The 23,115-nt window shown below is 43.2% G+C and overlaps 1 protein-coding gene across 1 annotated transcript in view; it reads right to left on the reverse strand.

Annotated features, from left to right (window-relative positions):
• The window catches only part of LOC146175669 (arylsulfatase B-like), a 31,053-nt gene extending 9,886 nt beyond the window's left edge, over positions 1-21,167 (reverse strand). The window contains exons 1-6 of the mRNA XM_084580868.1: positions 21,069-21,167; positions 18,277-18,436; positions 13,561-13,673; positions 6,867-6,977; positions 5,304-5,429; positions 3,388-3,514 (exon numbers count right to left, since the gene is read on the reverse strand). Coding sequence (XP_084436994.1) covers positions 3,388-3,514; positions 5,304-5,429; positions 6,867-6,977; positions 13,561-13,673; positions 18,277-18,436; positions 21,069-21,167 — 736 coding nt within the window. The remainder of the gene's footprint in view (positions 1-3,387; positions 3,515-5,303; positions 5,430-6,866; positions 6,978-13,560; positions 13,674-18,276; positions 18,437-21,068) is intronic.
• Between the last annotated feature and the right edge of the window lie 1,948 nt (positions 21,168-23,115).

Consider the following 23,115-nt stretch of genomic DNA (forward strand, 5'->3'; position numbering starts at 1 on the left):
CGTGTTCACAAACTGAGGGGGCAATCGTAGCGCCGCAGCAGACTGGAGGTGAAAAGTAGGCTTAGCGTCCATGAAAATACATGCTTGCGGATATTTTCAAAGCAGTTTTCTAATCATAATATGAATAATAATTATAATAACAAACTCGTTCACAGAAAAGGAAAGGAGCAGTATCTGTCAAATTTGCTCTGTGGACACCTGACACGCGCTGTAGTGGAAGGGAGGAAGGTGGCAGAGAAAGTGAAGAGAGAGAAAGAGGAGCCGTAATGGAGGGCTACGGAGTAATTTCGTCCACCTGGGGATCTTTAACGTGCACTAGCATCGCACAGCACACGGACGTTTCTCAGTTTCGCCTCCATCGAAACGCACCCGCCGGCAGAGCGTAAAAAGTGGCCCATAGCAGCAGCAAAGAGGGAACGAGCGTGAAGTCGAAGAGAGCGGTGGAGACGCCCGAACAGGGGTAGGAACGGCTTGCCAAACGGTGATGCCAGACTGCCTAGCGTAATAGACCGAGCATAGCCGCCGAGATGAGGCCTGTGGAAGAGTTCAGTCATCGGGAACCAACAGAAGAGGATCTGAAGGCACGTCGTGCGACTGATCACTCCATACGAGTTTGCGAAACCGCATCTGCAACTCGGACATTTGAAGGAGACTTTACGAACAATTCGTTTGGACACATGTGCAGTGTGTGCGAGAGACTGTGGCATCAAATGGACTTGACGCCGGTGAGTAATCCAATGTATGAGATTTTGCGTTTGGACACTCTGCCAAATCGAAATACTGTATAGACAAAATCGAGACCGCTTCATGCTACTTCACAGATCATTGGGAAGCTAAGCCACTGCCAATTTTTCTCCCTTGGCAGAACACTAGAAGAGGTGGCCGGCCTTTAAACGTTGGCGAAAGTTTTGAAGAAATGTGTGACAAAGTGTTCTACGTTATTCCGGAGGCAGTTTATATTTAAAACGGCGCTAAAATATCTCTTGTGAAGCCGTACATACCGCCGACAGGCTCATTATCCGCTGATTATTTATCCGAATCCCGCAAGCTTTTCCTGTAGCCTGATAAGCTGCCATATTTGCACTGAATTTGCTTACTAATAACGGTCGTTCAAGTTGTGAAGCCTAGAAAGAGCTACATTTGAAAAGCACTTCTCAGACGTTATGACAAGGGAACGAAAGGAAACGGCCAACAGTAACAGACAGCTGCGCAGACGACGTTCAATTGGAGCGTGGATGACGCCGGCATCCGCGAATGCCACTTGGAGGAACAGACGGGCAATTTTCGTCGTCTGTTGCTGCACGCAGTTCTTTCCTCATGTTGTACGAGGACTGCCTTAAGCTTAAATGTTTCCATTATTTGAGTGGCAGTATTTGAGAGGGGATTTAGCCTGCGCGGCAGAGTGTCAGACAACACGAGAAGCTGTAACGAATGCGATAAGCACCCGTAGATGGCTTCTTTTTCATGGGTGTGTCTGTCTTTACAAGGTGCATTTATCGAGGCAATTTTAAAACTTAAAAAATAGATCGACTTCAAAATGACTTCAGATACTTTGTCGCAACTTTTATTCAAAGCACTAGCTAACTTTAAAACCATCGTTCTCATTTATTGATGCTCTCCGAGAACTGAAAATAGTATTGATAAGTTGACCTTGAATGCGTCAGTATGGGTCGTGCTCCCGACTCGTACCTCCCTACGTTTCGCGATGCTGTAAAAGTATTCCGCTTTTGTAACGAGATTTCATACTTTAACAATTTGCTCTACGATGTTGGTGGTTACTCTGCATCGAAAGACATTACAGGCGCAATGTGAAATCAGAAAGCTCAATTGAAATGTTCTGGTCCCGTCTATTCTTGGAACACTAAGCTTTCTTTTTACCCCTAGTCGGCACATCCTGGCGACAGCAGTGCTACCGCAACTTGCTTAGGTCACAGATTGGTGTTAATCCATAGACGGTTCCGAAGCAACAGCATAATATATGGGGTGGAGAGCAGTGAGGAACTGAAATGCTAACCAAATAGTAGAAGGTGAGGACGCATGTAAGAAAAACATTGATGATTACTTACAAGAAAATCATTCACTTAATTGAGAGGCCGTTTTTTTTTTCTATTCGTATTGACATTTGCGTTCGTGTTAGACTCCGAAAAATTCGAACGTATCACAGCACGTATTGGTGCTGGGCATTGACGTCTAAAGATTTGGAGTGAGAGTCCATGTCCTTGGGCCTTTCACAAAGCTCGAGAAGCAAGTGTCATCCTAGTATTTTAATAACAGTTATTTAACAAACCTAGATGCATGCGAATGATCTGGAAGGTATATAAATATGGTCTGGGCTTGCAGAAAAAAAAAACATATTCGACCGATATCTGTCTGGTTGATACAGGAACGTAAGTCAGAAAGCAAAGGAATTAAATAAAAATTATGAACACACTACGTTTCAGGACCTACTCGTTGCCTACTTCAGATGTCACTGTGAGAGAGCTTCAGTTTGCCTTTTGAATGCTTGGTTTCGTCATCCACAGGAACGCAGCTTGTAGACCGTGGATGTAAGATGGGGAAGGACCCGTAGGAAGCGACGAACATTTGTGCTATGACCAAGCAAGAGCCTCGAGCGTGGACACGTCTTGGCTTTTGTCGATGTCTATCTTGGGGTCACATGTATTGCAGTGTTAGGCTACCCCACATCGACCTTTTATAAATTGTTTGACAGGAGATAAATACACCAATGAATATTAATCGAAGCGCTGTGGCCGAGCACTGCGAGACATGAACACGGGATTGATTTCCACGAATGCATTCCACTGAACACCGAGCCACGCTCAAGCAGGAGGATCATGCTTGAGTCATAACATATTCAGGAGACCCGAACAAACATTGAATTCTTCATACGAACTCTTCCCCCTTACATCTACGTCTACAGTCGGTGACCATCCAGATAACTAAACGAGGGTTGCTTCGCATGAAACGAAGAAACTGAGTAGATTATGAAATATCTTATTTTATTTTCTTTTTGGTTGATGTCCTTTTCTAACTTAAATTAAGCCATCGGAGGTTTATTCTGCTAGAGCTTGAATGACATGGTTATTGTTTAGTTACTCCACGTTTGTGTAGCTCATGTCACCCACAAAAATTTAGCAACCTCCCAATGAACTCGAATGACCTCTGTGCCGTCTTTCGTCTGAAGAAAACAGCTAGCAACGAATTTCAGCTCAGAACGTACACCCGCGTCTGACAGAATAATTTGACGGCACCGTGCATTAGGCACCAGCAGCGATAAATATCTTATAAAAAAATGGGAATCTCATAAATGCTTGCAATCAAAACTAGCTGATGGCCGCGCCGCCCGAATACCCAGCTAAGTGCGTTACCACTGAGCCCGTTGCTTACCTGCAAATATTGTCCTGTTTTTTTCTTGGATGTAGGGGAACTTCCGAATATTTTCCAAAGGCGCCTGAAGCTCTTCCGGGCCTGTTGCTCCGTGGACTGCTTGGTAGCTCAGGAACAAAAATAATGGCTGCGAGAAGAAAACACTCCAAAAACTCATCCAGTACAAGCTCCTAACAAAAATACAAAAATACAAACAAACAACAAACAACCAAACAAATGAATACGCAAGCAAGCAAGCAAACAAACAGACATAAAATTGAAAGTTTCGTACAAATGCAATACATTCGTGAAATATAGTGCCATTTCACTACTTCCGTATATAATTTGGGGCTATAATACTCTTTTACTCTTCCAGGAGTTGCTTGGGCAGTATTTCTCTTAATACAGTTCGTTTTTATTATCTTTTTCTTTTTGTGGGCGCTTTCAATTAAATTGATTTTGTGTTTGTCCCAAATTTTGTTAACTTTCGTCCCCTTTTGAGTGATTTGTTTTGTGGATACTTGTCTTAGTCCATGCTGCATAACCAACTAGAGGGGACGTAGAGTGAGTGACCAATACTGCGCAACTAACTGTTATCTGTGGCCAGAACTAAAGTATGAAACACAATGAACTTTCAGTGCGTTTCAGAGTAACACAGTCGGAGTATTTGCAAGCTTTCACTGCCTAGAGGTCAAGGGGGTTAACTTTTTCGATCTTTACCGTTATAGGCCACATCAGCATAGTAAGTTGTCGAAACAATCGTGTGAGCCGAGGAAACTCATAGCTTTCAGTTATCGATACTTACGAAGGTTTTCTCCTTGTGACAAGATCTAAAGAGTTCCCCATCTACTATGAAACGCAAATTGTCATGTGTTGAACAAAACGACTAAAGCGCAGCCTACCTTCACGTCCACGAAAAGGGTCGTGATTCTAGGACGATATATGAAAATGAACATATGGTGTGGATAAGCTGTAAAAAGAAACTAGTAATTTTGTATGACGATTCGAATTTCTTGAGTGCAGAAATTATAGGATTTATTGCAATATTTTGCTCCTAACCGACTTCATAAAAATCTTGTGCCCAACCTCCCGCGTTGACTCGTAAAGGCGCGGAAAAGTTACGGTGTGGAACTGGTTCTCCTTTCGTGGATTTGACCTCCTTCGCCGAATCCAAGGTATAATCAGCATAGATGTTTATAAGAAAATTGTTAAGAAATATAATTCCGTAGTGAATTTAGAACCTGGGTTTGGATATGCATTTAAACAGAATAGCGACCCGAAACATTCCTTTATGCTTGCGAGAAACTGGTAGAAGAGAACCGTTGACCTTATAAAGTGATTATGCCAGTTTGCTGAACTTTATCAAATTAAAAATCTGGATTATTTCGCTCGTTGTCGACGAAAATGCCAGCACAGCCGAGGAGAATGTTGACCAGCTGCTGCACGATTGTGGAAATATACACTACAAAGTCATTGATAGCTTTCTGGACTTGATGCCTCGGATTTGTCAAGCACTTATTGGCAGAAAAAATAAAAAAACAAAAGGCTAGCGCGCTAAGAACTGACGACATTACATTAATGTGAAAGTGATTTTAAAAAATTGATGCCACATTTAGAAATGAAAATCCACAATATTGCCGATAATTTCACGCAGTGCAAAATGCAGTTATTGAATAAATTTGCGTTACGAGCGAACTGGGTCATAATGAAGTGAAAACTGTGGTTGTATATTGTACGAAATCCTTGGCAATGTTTTCTTACCGGGCTCAAGCTCGTTTTATTACGGTGAACGAGTTGTAGTCGAAAAACTGAAAAATTATATCTTTTGTTCACCATTTCGTACTAAAATAATAGTTGCAAATACAGTGAAGTTTGCTGCCTTCTGTTCTTGCTTAATTTAAGATATAAAACACCAACGAAGTGACTAGTGCCGTTACCTTAGACTTGTCTCTGTTCCGAATAATATTTTTAGCTCTTTGGGTGAACAGCGTCGTCGAATATGACCCATTCTCCGAACGTATGGGATCTGTGTTCAACCAAAAATCAAGACAGGTGCTGTTTTCCTATAAAGATAAAAGCAACAACAACAGCGAATGAGGGAAGCAGATAGTCATCACCAGTAGAAAATATTTCATTATTATGTAGTGCCATACCCGCAGTTAGAAGCGTGCCTAGAAGAGTATGACTTCACGTCGCTCGCGGTGCTTTCAAGCTGTCTGGTATCATAATATCTAACCGCTAACATTTAATTATATGACTGAAACGTGGTCGCTAGCTAGTTTGTGGAGACAGTGTATTACACGATAATTTGTTTACGACTTTTACTAAATAATTTCTTCTAAGTTACACAGTGTCCTGTTCAAGCAGTTGTTTGAAACTAAGCTTTAAGAGCTGGCCTTTACATACGATCGCCGAGCCTTCCAGAAATTTATTGTTCCAGACTATCCCCGTTTATTCTTAAAGCTGATCTCATTTATAGAGACGCATTGGTAAATAATTTAAAACAGCAGCAAGTTGGAGTGATAATTACACGCGTTAAGTTATAAAACACTAACAAAACACCCGCACGGTGCCTTGCAAAGACCTGGCTTGTGGTAACGTGGATCAGAAATTTTTACGCAAAGGCATACTTTTCTCTCCCGCGTTTTGTGATTTTCATGTAGTCATTATGTCTGTTCCTGAATTACATTTCTGCTGTGCGGTAGTGTAAAGAAACAAGAGAACTCCCCGCAGTCAGCGCACTCAGCAAAAGTAGATTATGTGGCATTTTAAGCGGATCGTAACCTTTCTCCTGCAGAAAGAAAGCCATTCTTCCTCTGACAAAAATGAACGCAAATTTGCTGACGACGCTCCTCTCAACCTTGTGATGCGGAAAATTGTTGAGTCTAGTTCGACAGTTTCCGGTGAAGCTGTGGCAGTAAACCGCTGTGGTGGTGCTGCATATCCTCTGCGATTCGCAACATCTCTTGTCGAATCACGCAGTTGATGGTTTGGTTTAGGGTGTTGAACTCCTAAGAGCGACTCGGGCTGTGAGAGACGTCATAATGGAGGGCTCTGGAAATTTCGACCACCTAGGGTTATTTAACGGGCACTAACACCACACAGCACACAGGCGCCTTGCTTTTCAGCTCTACCGAAAAGCGGTAGCCGCCACGATTCCATCCCACATCCTTGGGTACAGCTGTCGAATGCCCTAACCACTGCATCACCACGTCGGGGCAATGATACTATCGAATTATGGACCAATCTTACGTTATCGGCAAAATTGTTTGAATGTTGTGTTTGGTAACGTAAAAAAGATTAATTTAAGCTGAGACTGATATTGTTGTCTCATGTTGTATTCTGTGACAACGAAAAAAATTAATTCTGTTCTTACTGGTGCTATAAGAGGCTCTAATGGTAGGCGCTATGTATCCAATGCAATGCATGATCTTTCGCTCAAGAAAATGTACTGCAGAGCAAAGAAATACAACTAGGTTGAATCGGAAGGCATGACTCACTATTGGAAGGCTGTGGGTGTAGTAGTCTTCATCGAAATTGTAGTACCCGTAAAAGCTGTCGAAGCCCCGGTAGGTCGGCGTGAGCTCCTTCATATAATATCCGAGGCCCCACTGTATGTACCAAAATAAGAACATAATACCATAAAATTGTTTTAATGGTAGAAAAGAATCAATCAGATATATCTGACATTTAACCACACACACACACACACACACACACACACACACACACACACACACACACACACACACACACACACACACACACACACACACACACACACACACACACACACACACACACACACACACACACACACACACACACACACACACACACACACACACACACACACACACACACACACACACACACACACACACACACACACACACACACACACACACACACACACACACACACACACACACACACACACACACACACACACACACACACACACACACACACACACACACACACACACACACACACACACACACACACACACACACACACACACACACACACACACACACACACACACACACACACACACACACACACACACACACACACACACACACACACACACACACACACACACACACACACACACACACACACACACACACACACACACACACACACACACACACACATATATATATATATATATATATATATATATATATATATATAGACATCAGGTCTTAAGTCTTTAGGAGACACTTACGCTCCCCTCTAACTCTCTATTATTATATGCAATGGGACTTGGGACTTGTAATGATGCCTGCCGCCACCCCCCCCCCCCCCCCCCCCGAAGGATTCTCATTAGAATAAATGCCTTTCCCACCCCGTTTAATCTCTAATTTCATACAAAACGTGCATTTATTATCTCATACGTATACCTTGATATACAGTGGTGAGGTGCCACATCATGAGATATACCTCTCGATATAGATACAAAAGCCTGCTTTAAGGCAACTGTAAAAATGTAGGTGCCTGCACAGCCTAGAGATAGTGTGTCTTACTTGAGATAGAAAGGTCCCGGAAGACTCGACTGAAATCTAAACCTCCTCGTCTCGAAGGGATATTTTACCCCCCTGGCCATGTAATTTCCTCCGTAATGTCGCAAAACCTGCCAACCAATCACCGGCCGCCTACCTCGCATGACACGTGCCATCTACCAAGGGGCATGTTTGTGATTTCTAGATCAAAACGCTATGACGCGGGATTCTCCTCAAAGAGGGAGCTTTGACTCCATCACATTAATGCCTAACGGGATGATCATTACCTCTAACCTCAAGCTTTACGGCATGACGCTAAACTGCAGTGAAATAGCTTTTCCTTGAGAACCAAGTGCAGGGCTTCTTCACCCTATCTGTGTTGGCTTGCTACTCCGACCATGTTGTTGCCACCTCGCGCAGCACAGCCCTGGATTTCAACACCTATGTAGTTGCATGTCTAGTATGGTCGCACCGAGTACGGCGTTTTTCCATCGAACCCACCCTGCTGTGCTTTATGGTGCGCAGTATACTGTGGCTCGGTGTGGTTTTTATTTACGCCTTTTTCTGACATTCGTATAGAGAATACGGAGATGCGTAATCTCTGCGGCTTTGGTCGCGAAGTGCTCCCGACGAGAGCTGGTTATAATTGTCCACAACAGGTGGCTGCACGGAAAATGTAACCGGTTTATCCCACAATCTGTTCTCGCCGGAGGTCAGTGGCAGCATACCGCAGCTGACGTGCGTAGTCATGTTTCCTTAAACGCCGTGAATTTTTGTTTTGCGTTCAGCGGGCTCCGCGCTTCGCAGTGATGTGTAGCGCTGGCCTAAACCTGTGTGTCCGCAGCCGCGCCTTTTTATGCCATTTCCGACAGTCACTAAAATTTACTACAAGAGGGTACAGATCCGCTATCCGCCGCCTCATTGTGATCTAAATCAACAAGAGGCAGTGTACTGGCGAACACTGCAGACCGGAACATTCCAAAATCTGCATATCCTTAGCAAGATTTACCCGTCGCAATATCGAGACAGTGTACTGGCGAACACTGCAGACCGGAACATTCCAAAATCTGCATATCCTTAGCAAGATTTACCCGTCGCAATATCGAGACAGCTGCTCGTGGTGTGGTGACAAACCTTCGTTATGCCACATCATGTGGGAATACAGTAAAAACGATAGCTTTCGTAAAGATTGGAGTGTGGAACAATGGGAGAGCCGGCTCTCTAGTGGCGATCTGGGTTGTCAACAAGGTCTGATCCAGCACGCCCAGCGAGCAGGCAAGCTCAGCGGAGCCCTGGAATAGGGGCACGGACCCTGTGAGAAGAAGGAAGATGGACCTCTTCTTTCTCGTCTGCTACTAGCACAAGACCTTTCTAGAGCAATAAACGTTTTTCCTATCCTATCCTAAAACCGCAACAGCCAAACAGCCTATTGTTTGACCGCCACATATGATCTGATTCAATATATCGGCAGTATAGGCAAAACGAAGAAGATAATTACCATTTTTTCGGCCGTTCTCCGAATGTCTTCCTTTGTACGAATCATAATAGATAATGAACGTTGCAATTGTATGAGTGAAGCGTAATCAGGTGCGGCTGTTAAATCAAGGTATACAAAAAAATCTCGGCGATATAGCCACAGTTGATGCCTCTCAAAATTTTGTAAAGGGATCTGGAAGTTTCTTTGATCATTGATCACTTCGATATGAAAAACAGTTGATTCTCTATAGGTTATCGAAATATGCAGGCTCTAGGTACTCAAGGTACAACGCTGACTGGGTATTCAACGTTAAAGGAAACCAAGCAGGCTGCGAGTGCGCAGTGTACACTGGACCGAAATAATCGTAGCTGTCAGAAGGATTGACACTCAAAACAAGGGTTGCATATTAGACATGTTAACGGCTTTACTGCAATTAATTATATCTAGAAGAAAACAAAGGCGAAAACAAACAAATATGGCGCAAAATTGAAAAAAAAAAGAAACATTAGATGGAATTTACTGATGCTCACTGAACCAAAATTAAAATCGCGCTTTTAAAGAGTAAAGGCCTGGGCACGAAGGGCGTAGGAGCGGTAGAAGGATCAAAGTTCTGTCGGTAACTATACGGAAAACCATTTACATGAGTTTATATAATATGCGTACAAAGTTTGCGTACAAAGAAATATATGCGTTTCTATATATGCGTTTATATAAGTTTGCGTACAAAGAAAAGAAAAAACTATACGTGTCAGAAAGACTGATCAGTATAAGGGCTAAAGAGGTCCTAAAGCAAAGTATGGAGAGCGTGAATGGAATGAAAAGCTTAAACGCTGTCGTAAAGAAAAAACAAAAAACGGCGAAACTGGAAATAAAATGCTTACAAATTGTAAGGTGAATATACATGACTAGAGACACTGTTCGACCACAGCAGTTGTTTCAGCTTATATTGACGTTTCAGAAGCAAAAAGCGCTGTAAGTGGCTAGGACAGACGATCAGATACTATATAAAAAACCAGTACACGCGTTCACCGAGTATGAAGCTCAGAGAGAGCATGGTGCGCTTATACTTCATGTCTATGAGTAATTGTGAGACACTAGAGGCAAAATATAGAAATTAGTAATTACGTGAACAGCAAAGTGCATGTACGCTGCCAAGCACCGTTTAAAAATACGACAGAACCATGTAAAAAATGCTACAAAGTATTCCGTAGTTTTGTCGTTAACGTCAGACTTTTGTGCTGTTCTTCAGTAGTTTTCTGTAGTTGTGTACAATTTTCTCTAGTAGGCTTTTGTTGTTTGGAGTTCTGTAGCAGTTTTCTGTCCAAACTACAGAGAATACGGATGTTACTACAAAAAGTTATGTTATAGTAACTGGTTTGCCTTCAAGAATCACACAGAAATTCTGTTGTAACAACTGAAAATTTTATTTCGTTTTTTCCGACTGGGAGGATTCACAACAGGGGCTCCTGTCGCGAGTCATTAATGCTTTGACGTCATAACCCTGAAATCGGAACTTTGGTGTTCTCGTAATATAATTTTGCCACACGTTTGTACATATTGAGATCACTGAACATGCCCAACCTAGCAGATAAAACTGGAGTAGTGAATTCACGTGCTCACTAACTGAGCGGAAATGCACAACATATAGAAGCGGCCTATATATTTCGTTGCCTGTGGTTAAGGTCTTAGATTTGCAGCGCAGGGAACATCAGATTAGCTTCGAAGTGTTTCGTGTACTAAAAAACCAAAAAGAAGCATTTGGCTAAATTATACGCAATGACGCGATTACGAAGTCTACGTGAGCCGATGACAGCTTTACGCTGCTGTTTCTTAGTCTCACGCTCCGGCGCACTCCTCCAGCACGAATAACATCCGACCGCGGAGGTTCAAGAGTTGAAGGTAAGCCTTTTATGCGCGGTCGCAGGTGCCCCTCTCACTGCTATGAGACTCGTTATCCGTCGCACCTCCATCCTGCTATCCACGCGATCGGTTTCGGCCGCGATTTTCCTATTCATGCTGCCATCGAGCCGCCACGCGATCCAGGCGCCACGCCACCAGTAGCTCTCCTGCACTTTAATTACGGCGCCATCCACGAGGGCTCGTTGTGTTTGCCAATTAGCGTCTCTGGTGGCCCACAGACGTAGTAATATTGGTTGTGCTCCCGAACGTCGGGCATCATCTTCTTTCGAACCGAAGCGTGGCCTTGTGGTAGAGCATCCGCCTTGTGTTCGGGAGGTACCAGGTTCGATCCCTGATGCCGCCGGGTACCCACCGGCTTTTCAATGAGTACAAGCTTTCCTCCGGCCTGGTGTTCGGCTCCTTGGAGTGAAATGTTTGGGAAAGTGGTCATAGGTCTCAATTCACCTTCCAGCTGTAGCTGCTACCATAGGGGATTTATAGGCTAAAACAGCAAACTGGAAAATAGGCAGCTATGCGCATGGATAATATAAGTGTGGTGGTGCATGTGTCAACGATAACATCGCTTCGCTCGGTTTTAAATGCGTAAGCAATTTAACCTCTATCAGGCGAAATTATATCGATGACCGTGGCTGTTGTAGCCGAGGTCCAGAACGAGGTGGTCCCAAACAAAGATCGCGCACCATGCCGTTCTCCGACAAATCTTGCAAAAAGGTAGAACCAGTAGGTGGCATGAACCATGCTGCCGTACAAGGGTGCTACTGGAGAATCAAAGGGCAGCGTGTCTGGGGAGAACGACTCTTCTTTAGGGCAACACCGCTGCAGCGCTCTGGATACATGCGAAATCATTTAATGCAACCTTCTTCCACGGGTACGCTTAAATGGATGCAACAGAAAATTTTGGAAAGCTAAACTGTTTTCTCATAGCCACTGTCTGAATGAACGTCGTGCCTTTGTCGATGACGTTCAAAGCCACATTTAGAATTTACCGTCGTTTGTAAAGAGCGGCGCATCCGGCAGGAAACGACTTTATGCTACAGTTTTACGAGCGACATAATCGGCCAAAGCGTAGTCACTTGGCAGGCCAGCCCCCGAGAGGGTCTGTACTTTAACACGTTTCAATAAATAATAAAAGTAAGGTTGAAAGTTGGGCGAGTTGAATCTGATTCATTTTGAAGGCAGCACGAAAAACGAGGACCAAGAGTAAAAGGACACAACACGAGCGCTCGTGTTGTCTCCTCCTACTCTTGGTCCTCGTTTTTCGCGCTACCTTCAGAATGAATATAAATAATAGGTTCACTTCAGCGAATTGACTTTGAATCCCAGCGCAGTTGCATTTATTATAAATGCAACTTTACACTTTACACTCTCTGGAGCATAATTTTAGCTGAAAAATAGTTTTGCTTCAGCGAATCGACTTTGAATCCCAGCGCAGGTGCATTGTATCATAAACGACGCTTCTTGCTGGTTTTAGGTCCGTGAGGTAAGAATACCAGTCATACAGAGCCGGAGAAAGTTCGCTTGGATTGTGGCAATAAAGGACCGAAAATAAAGCGCCAGTTAAATAACGTTATACCTAAAATGCGGTCCAGGACACCCTATCCCGGCTACACTTAATCTTCGTTTTGAAGAGTGGGACACCATATATTTGAGGGGTCTCTCAGATACGAGCACTGCAATTCAGCGAACTATTGGAGACATCTGCTATCCGGGTGATCCAGACGGATTGCAGCAGATAAATCAGAGTCTTGCTTCCCAGGTTAGCTAGTACTAATTATGACAGACTTTAGTAGTATGTCTTGTCTATGAATCTATATGGCTTTTCATTGTCGAACAAAATCTTGGGCCCTACGTTAGCTTTTGGCACTTGATATAGAGTCGCCACACGGGGCACCCTATTCCGAGTACATTTGAACTCTAGAACGTAGTAGCGTTAAGCGGTTCCTCATTATCCCAACGTTGTTATTCACTAGGCTGTTTCAAAATGTCATTGTTCCGAAGGACCAAGGGGGCTTTCGGCTGTTTTAGAAGTCTCTTGCGCCTTTGACTAGCCAGTGAGAATTTTGGCAAAGAGGGTGAACACCCTGCGCTATATGCATGTGGAGCATACAGTTCCTCACCGGTTACGTCGACGCCTACAGCAATTGGATAAAACGGGACAAAAGGCAGGAAAGGACGTTCATATGTGGGACTTAGTTGCATAATCAATTTTGCTCTTTATTTCTCGCTTACTACCCCCCCCCCCCCAACATGTATTACTAAAAAAGAACACCTTTGAGCAAAACATACCTTTCCAATCAGGTGAGTCTCGTAGCCACGTTTCTTAAGGAACTGAGGAAGAATGGATACGTTGAGGGGTAATCCGCTAGGAGCGTCGATCCCAGGTAGAATTCCTTGCATTCCTTGCGAAATGAAAAAAAAAAAAGGTGAGAACGACAAATTAATGACCTTCGCGTATGATAGTATTTGCCAGAAAAAGGAATCTCGCTAAAAGAAAAATACATTTACTTGTCTTGCTGGTTCTTTCTGCTATGTTCAGATATTGAACGCAGATTAGCACCACTTGAAAGTAAACACTGGTAAATATTGCATTCTCAATGTATACAGCACTGTCGATAGCAATATTCTAAAATAAAGGACATTATTACACATTCCAGAAACAATGCTTTGTGACGCTGTAAAGTATTTCTGTTTACTTGTGGTGTAGTATAACATTACATTGAATATGATTATTTGATTGAAGAAGTGCCTGTATAATTGTTAACATGGTATGAAGTAGCGCAATAGGAATTCAGGCAAATTCGAAGTAAAATAATGAGTGCAGACACTTTAGTAAGCCAGCACTAGAGCCCCCATTTGAATGTTCGTTGGAAGGTTGCCTGGTCATTACAGATGGGTTTTGGCAGGCAGTTAGAGCATGCGTTCACCTGCTTCATGATGCTTCACTGATGCTAGGCCTCTTGAATGGAGTAGTTAAGAGCCAGCATAAAACAATCCATAACCCCGAACGGGTTTCGAAGCCACGGTGGCTTGAGGCGATCAACTTTATTACTACATGATACCACTACTTTATCACCGCAGCCGAACTTCTGTTGCGCTTAAATTCCAGTGTCTCGGGCTTGGTTTTGCATGCCTACTTCACCGATATCCATCAGCGCCCATTGGATCTTGAATACAGCACTGTCACATTGCCTGCTGAAGGTGCGCCAGTGAGCCTCGAATGTTTCTAGCGAGCAGCCTCTAAGGTAGTAAATCAGTGATTTGCAAATTATTTTTCAGCAGCCGGCTTAAATTCAAATTCAGCAGCCGGCTTAAATCGCTGTTTGACCGGACTGTCAGCCTCCGGCCTCCGCATCACGGTGGCTCCGTATTAACGCTGCCTACGCCCGCTTCCAACGCACTACACGGTCTTGTGTCGAACGTTTTTTTTTTTTTCTTGCATTCAGCTCAGTTACATGTTGGTTGCTACCCTTGTGAGTCCTCCTAAGATTTATCTAAACGTGTAGAGCGACACAGCTCGTACCGATTGAGCGGAGTGTGCTTCCGCCACCCGCAACTCCACGCAGAGGCGTCTGTGAGCGCAAGCTTTGCATCTTCGTGACGCGCAGCTTGCGTAAGAAGCTGTTTAGCACCCCAAAATCAAGGCACAGGGTTTAGGCAATGTCATCAGCTGTCCATAGCCGGTTGTTGGCTCCGATGCATATCTTACTAATTATCGGAGCTTTGTGACAGGGTGTAGATATATGATGCTGAGTGTAATTAGACTTGTTAAGGATTTCATGTCTGCTACATTAGATGAAGCTGGTGCCTGTACTAACATTTTCTGCAGGCGCTGTGTGCAGTGCGCTTAAACATCGGAAGGTACATGTGTCTCCTGGCTAAGGCAAAAAGGGATTTCAGTTCATGCAGAAAAGATAGGTCACCAAATGCATCTCAGACGTTGCTTACAAGATTCCCCGGTCGTGCAGTCGGTAATAAAAATGACAGACCGCAAAATGAGAACTATATTAATGCGCTGCACGAGCACTGGAGCACAACGCTATTCATGCATGAGCACGGGCCAGGCGTGAAATCTCGGTCTGTACTGCAAGAGCTGCTACAGCAAAGGCTGCTTACTTCATCTTCAAGGCAAAGACAAAATTCTTCTTTAAGGCAAAAACAAAACGAAAAGAGAAGTTTTCCAGGCATTCTGCATCACCATAAAAAAAAAGGGGGGGGGGGGAGGGGATGTACAACTGCGTTACCTCTCAACCTTCATCACTACAAAGAAAAAAAGGTTCAATTCTCAGATGGACGTCAGACCTCTTCAGAGGTCCTAATGAAGTCTAAAGGTAATCAGTAACGTTGCCTAAATCGGGAGTTTGCCTTGTCAGCGTTGGCATAGTGCTTTTGACAGATGGTACTTTGCTGGTGACATAGCCGTCCACTGACTGGTTATCACATTGTGTGACATCATAAAATGACATGGCATGGCCTATTTCGCGCGCGCCACCATCTATATAGGGCTTAGCATTTGAGATGGGAATGTTAGATCAGATGCAGCTTTCAGCCCCTTTGCCTCTCGGGTTTGACACGTTACTACTAGCCCACGTCGGCGCGTTCATACGTGCGGGTTAAAAGGGAGCTCTACACCTGGTCAGGGGGGCCTTTGATCAATATACAATATATGCAATATTACAATTACCATTTCAGTTTTGTGGTGAGGTGAGAGTTTCGCCTGTTTTGTTTTATATTTGCTTTTTGATGCTGTGTTGAGTTGTTTCCTATGATGACATCACATATGTCATGTTTTCTATTTATATATGACCTCCCAGTCGAAAAAGCTGCAGAAATGGTTCTGTTACGACATAAATTTCGTGCGCTTTTTGGCAGCGAACCTGTTGTGGAAAATTAACCTTCTGTAGTAACAGCTGAATTTTTGTGGTTTTGTGATTTAGGGGGTTTAACGTCCCAAAGTGACTGAGGCTATGAGAGACGCCGTAGTGGAGGACTCCGGAAATTTCGACCACCTGGCGTTCTTTAACGTGCACTGACATCGCACAGCACACGGACGCCACTCCGTTTCGCCTCCATCGAAACGCAGCCTGGTAGTTAAAATAGAAAACTGCTACAGAACTACAGGCAACAGAAAACTACAACAGAAAAACTACATAAGTACAGAAACGTATAAAGAGCTACAGAAACTTTGACGTTTATGACAAAATTACAGAATATTTTGTCGTAATATGACACAGTTTTGTAGTTTTTCGACTGGAAGCTAGTGTAATTCCGCTAGGCGCTGTGTAAATGTATGATTGTGAGAGGTTACAACTTTATGCGTTGTGGAATTTTAAAAGAACGCAGTAAATGTGGAAACAAAGCGAGTTGTGAAGATTGTGTGCACAAACGACGAACTTTGAGGAGAGCCTGAAACGTCAAATAACTAATGCTGTCTCGTGATACACTAAAAAAAAAAAAAAACCTTAAGGAGCCCCTTCCCCCTCCCCATTTTTCTCTTCCGCTGTTTCAACCATACTTGCGCTTGCACTTCACGAACAGACGTGAATGTTCACACTTCACGCCAGCTTTACAGTGTTAGTTCTGTTCCGCAGACCACTGGTAACACCCATGCTCATGTTCATCTCGAGAACAGTAGACTGCGCCTTGCCTTTAAACGTGAATGATGTGTTCCTGATAGTACGCGGCTTAAAATTTCAGCAGAGGACACCAATGTGTTATCATAGTGAACATGAGCTTGGAAGAAAAGTGAGAACTTGATAACGAAAAAGAAAATGTCATGAAGATAAACCTTTGCTAGAAAGTCAGCGGGCGTGAAGCAATGACATCCAGTGTTTCTTTTAGGTACCAGCAATTTCTATACATTTTGTTTTTTAACCCATAGTAAATGTGATGATGGTGGTAGAAAAATACTTATTCAGCGTTGTATGTTTCCAGGTTCTTGTTGGGTTTTGAATTAATATATCTCCTTTAAGGGCGGCTAATTGTCTGCTGCCGAAAATTACTCAAGTTTGCCAAGCAAAGATTGACGCAAGCTATCGGTTGCGTGCCAAGATAAAGGAAGATTTTTTTTTCATTACGCCGTTTAAAATATACAAGTTTTTCTTGCATTTGGCTTAATGACATTCAGAATGTGAACATTGATCTTCTGCAGAGTTAAACAATGACATAAATATCAAAATTTCCTTCCAAAATTCAGAGTTCTGTTAGGTGCAACTTTTGAAAATTTAATGCACTTTACTTAAAGTTGACTGCCATAACACTGACTTGTATAGGCTTAACTCGATGTTCAGGGGCACTTCGCGTGGACTGCATCATCTCATTTCGGAATACAAGTTTTGTACCGCGAGTCCATTTTAGTTTAATAATATTTATTTATTTATTTATTTTACAATACTGTGAGCCTTTCTCAGGCTCTGACAGGAGTGGAAAAAAAAAGTATAAGCAGTATTTTATACTCTCATAGGTAATGAATAGCAGCATATCAGTGGGCATATGTTGCCCAATTGTTTAATGTACGGAGTTAAGTGCCTCGAAGTGGCTCATATTATGAGGGTTGCCCTAGTAAGGGCTCCAAGTAATTTTCACCAGCATTCATTAAATACACTCAGGGCCCGCATTGCATGGGAGCTTTGCATATCGCATCCATTGACGCGCCGCCGTAGCTGAGAACGGTCACCGTTGTCCGGGCTCAGTAGTCGAGCTCCCTAGACCACTGATCCCGAATGCGGAGGGGCTGCCTACTGCTACGACAAAGAACACAATTCATGCAACTCTGTCATCTCCCCGGTACTATTTCATCAAACACCAAACTCATACAAGCGAACTCAGAGCGGAACCTCTTTTGCATAAATTCATTCTGCAGGTACACCAGAAACAAGTATAATAACGTTTTCTTTAAGGATTATCTTCCAAAACAAAGAACAAAAACAGACCAGAAATTTCACAGTTTACGGGCACCTTCCGCGTCTACGAATAGGGGTCTGCGTCTTAGTAGGTTGTCCTTACCTGTCCGTATCGGGTACAGCCCCGTCATGAGAGCTGCTCTTGAGGGTGCACAAGAGGATTGCGCATAATGGCTGTTGAGTATCATGCCATCCGCGGCCAAAGCATCCAGATTGGGTGTGGGGATCTGGGACGAGCCGTGAAAACTCACGTCGTCCCATCCCTGCGGATCACGATGACAACACAAGAGAACGTAATGAATCTTCCCACCAGGCAGTAGATGGGCATACGCTTCTAATATCTTCCTACAAAGCTCTGACCTTTGCCTTCGAATAATAAAGCAGGGACTCATGGGTTTGGTCTGCGGCAGCAGAAAAGAGATTTTGATTCATTTAGGAAGTACTTCTGACTTCTAACCCGTCAACTAAGTCAGGAAAACTATTCGATCGCTTGCCGAGTGTGAGCAAGTAAAGAGGGCATCAAGTGTAAGAAACACGTCCGGTCGAAAAACGGAAACGAACAGGTAAGCCTTGCCTATATAGATTGAATATGTCACTGACAGCATTAAATGGCCAGTTATTTAAAGACCAGCAATTGGGCCTGTCTTCAATTCTAGTTAAAGGCAACAAAGGGTATAAGAAAAATAGAGTTTTCTTCCTTGCTGGAATTGAATGAGGGCTGTTAAGATTCGCATTGGTTACTACCCAATAATTTTTCTTGTTCTACAAGAAAAAGTGATTACCAAAAATGGAGTTGATATATTAATTATTGCCTCCTGGAATGAAGTGCTAGTTTGAAACTTATAAAAAACAGATGGTTGAAATGTGGGCTTAAGGATATCGTTTTCATACATAAGCTATCTGAAGCCGAAATATTTTTTGCTTCACGGGTGTGGCTTCCACAGGAATTATAATCAGAAAGTGTTATTCGCATTGGCTCTTGAAAAAAAAAAAAAAAAAAAAAAGCCTCCATGTAGAATAGAACCGCTACCCCTCCGATCTCCAACCGAACGAGCAAACCACCACTCCACGTCGGGCTCGTGAGGAACAGATCGTAATTCTCCTTATCTAGCATAAGGATGATGGTATCGATTGTAATGATGATGTATTTAATGATAATGAATATCGGAGCGATGACAATGACGCTGTAGATTGTGATAATCATGACAGCAGTGATGACCGTGATGATACATTTAGTTGATAGTGATTATAACGGTAGAAGCGATAGCGATGATGATGATGATGATGATGATGATATGAGCGATGACAAACAGTTGATGAAAACAGTCCTGTAATGTCGATTTCGCCATTCCCCCCCAAGCAGACTTAAGCACTGTGCTGTAATTTTTTGTGGTGCTTCTAGGTCTACTTCTACAAGTACTTCAATGTCACGCATATATGAAAAAGAACTGGACAAGGGTAAATGGGGTACGCCTCAGTTCGCAGATTAGCCAACGTTTCAGTTCGCAGATAAGCCAACGTTTCGACAAGTGGACTTGTCTTCGTCTGCCCAGACGAAGACAAGTCCACTTGTCGAAACGTTGGCTTATCTGCGAACTGAGGCGTACCCCATTTACCCTTGTTCAGTTCTTTTTCATACCATGCAAACCATCTTCTTCCTTTCATTCTACCTTCAATGTCACGCAGTATGATAAGCAAGTATTTGCTTTCAAAAGTGCGTGTTGTCGGGCTAGTTGGTTCTGCATAATGTAGATGAAGTTACCGTAAAAAAATTGACGAAGAGAAGAAAAGACACACACGAAGAAAGACAGGCGCTGCTGGAGTTGTTAACATTAAGAATTATTCGTTTGTTGCTTAGCGTTTTCTGCTAACTATTTAATTTCAATAATAAGAAGGCACCTGCAGACCAGGACGCGGTGCTCTTAACAGCCGACGCATTGTCGCACGGAGCCAGAATAATGCCACCTTTTTTTAACGTTTGATTCCCTGAGCATCGTCGTCAGCAACCTACAGGGGAGAAGAGTCTACTGCTCGTTAAGCAGGCCAGAAAGCATAAAATGGTACTTGTTTAGCACTCTCGAAGGTTCACTAGCGACCATATTTTTTACTGAAGTTAAATGATAGAGAATTAGCAACATGGATGGAATTTTGTAAATTGGCTTGGCTTTAGACAGGGAACATTTCAACCTTTATGGTATGACGCAAGATAAGCAAGTCGGAGAGTATAGAAATTCAAACGAGAGCTATTTTACATAGCCTTTACGTCACCCACTGGCTGAGAACTAACATCGTATGTTGACATGCCGTATCCGAGTTACTAATAAGTATTTGGGTTGAAGCAACAACCATTTGTGCTACAATCCTCGAAACAGAGACTGAATGCGGTCATTCATAGGTATCGGAGAGCTTCTGCCGTATTAGATTGTGCCACTAAAATCATGCACACATATTTACTGAACTGTGCTTTATCCTTTAAATTTACCTGCACATATGTTCGCATCTCAAATACCAAGTAGCCCAAATGTATAGTTTTAGCAGAATGGAGGGAACAATTGAGCATCGTCGACGGTAGCGGAGGCGCTAAATTATGGGTACAAATAAACGCAACATGTTAATTTGAAAGACAATGCACACTATTTCTTAGCCTGCACTTGCATATACTGCGGTCATGGTTAGAATTCAAGAAATAATGTTTTAAATGTGGCATGGCCCTGTAACCGGCAGAGAGCTGGATGGCTTTGGCCTATTAACACGGCAAAACTTGGATGCACTTCTTAAAGCAATGTATTTTGGAAGTCTATACCTGACGGAACAAGGTCTAAATCTAGCGCATAGTTTAGGTTTTTAAGAAATAAATATAGCAAAGAGGCGTGGCAGCCCAGAAATAGCACGTACCAAGTCGTCGGCGAGGAGGAATATAATGTGAGGCGGTGATTTTTTGCATATCACAGCTAGGGGCAACAAATATAGAATCACCAGATGCGTCCTTGCCATTTCTGGATGCCTAAAAAGAGAGGGAATGTGAATCAGCCTGGGCAATTGCTGCTGACATTCAAACTTCCAACATCGGTACAGCAGAGTAGGCCACGTCTTTGCCCTCTTGTATATACATGGAGAGTTTGCAAAAAAAAAAAAAACGTACACACTGAACTGCTCCTAAAAAAAAAAGAGTAACCTTGGTTTTAACTTGCACCGTCTGTGAAAAAACTCGCAAGCGAGTCTCGTACAAATGTCGAAACAAGAACCAGGCTTGTAAAACGGAAATGTCAGCGTACGCCCTACATACACATTTGCAGCGTACCCTGCCTAACGCAGTGTGACAAGCACGCCAACATACAAAAGAATTGCATGGCTTCATGAGGATGACGATGCCAGCCCGCAGCGTTCATAAGCGTTACCAGGTTGTCAAAGTCGCTTGCGTTATAACGTCTTTACTACTTGCTGGGATGCATACATTTGTCAGCGTGGTTCATGGTAGTAGTGTTTCGCCTTTAGTAGAAGCTTAACGGTAAAAGATTTGCCGAGATTACAGGATTCCGGGATGCGCGGCTCCTTGCTTACTACTTGGTGCATACGACACTGAGCTGTTGTGGCATTGATGGCGATGTCAAAATAGTAGGCGCGACAGGAGCATTTCAATTGGACAGAACTGGTAAAACGCTTGTATACCTAAGTCAGTGTTGCTTAATGACAATGAAGCATTCAACAAAACCTACAGCGTTATCCTATATATGGTGTCGCCAAACAACTTTGTTCGGAAGCATCAGCACCCTATCATATCACGATAACATAGGACTGCATTATCCAGGAATGCTTTCAGGTTGAGTGCAGATTCAATGTAGTGGAAATTTCAAGTCGGCGTTAAATACAATTTCAAAGTGCAAAGGCCATATGAAGAATTCCTACCCTATGTCGTCGCTGTCTTCACATGCCTGTCGCGCATTGAAGTTATATATTCGAATTCTTTGCGTGCTAGTCAAGGCCAAAATAAAGCCGCTGGACTTGCTCATCGGTAAAAAAAAAAGGTTGTATCAGCCACTAATAATGCCTTACCTACGTATGCTTGGTGCATTTCTACAGAAATAAGCATGCTTTGCTAGGAAACGTTTCGTGTTCAAGGGTAGACTAACATTTTATCAAACGGTGTAGAAATGTTTTTCAGTTGATACATTCGTGCGCTACCATTACAGCGGCGCAGAATCCTGAAATGCTGAACTTCTATTGCGCTGAACAACCTCATCGCTGGAACCTGACCGCGCAACAGTCCAGCAGAACTCTCCCCTATAATTTTATTTTACGATTATCTAATAACTTCTTTCACCGCCACGAACTTTTATACACTGAATTACCTTCATACGAGCTTAGTTGTGCCGGCTATGCAAATTACGGGAGGGTTTTGTTCTTCGTAGGATACTGTGACGATTTCTAATGTCGCGATAAGGTATTCGAGTATGGCATTAAAATCATGGCTGTAGTGTTGCCTAGAAACGGCACAATATAGGTTTGAATAACACATGGGGGAAGAAAATTAATAGCAGGGTGTAATTTCGCGCATCCCGTATGCGCTTGTACTTTTGACGTCTTGTTGACATCTTGACATAATTTCATCGTTTTCATGATCTGTCGCTGCCCCACCTTTAGCTAGCACACCGTCTAGCTCCACTGAATGAAAAATGAAAATTGTTTGACTTAGCGGAAACTTTGGTCTGGCCAAAAGCGGCCCAAGAGAGAAACGGAACGTACGCGCTGGATATAGACACTCGCTTGCATCGGTTAAGTGGGCAACAGTCGGGGAGACCAGCATTGCACAAGAATTCGTTCTTTAGCAGAATTTGTTTTTATGTTTCCGTAACTCAAATTACTGGAACATTGTACATCCTCTGCAAAACAGGCAACGTCGTATATATTTCGGTACTCAAGCTCTTGCTCGATGGCAACGCTG

This window comes from Amblyomma maculatum, chromosome 10 (genome assembly GCF_055883805.1).
Source record: "Amblyomma maculatum isolate TAMU_Amacu chromosome 10, ASM5588380v1, whole genome shotgun sequence".
Taxonomy (NCBI): Eukaryota; Metazoa; Arthropoda; class Arachnida; order Ixodida; family Ixodidae; genus Amblyomma; species Amblyomma maculatum.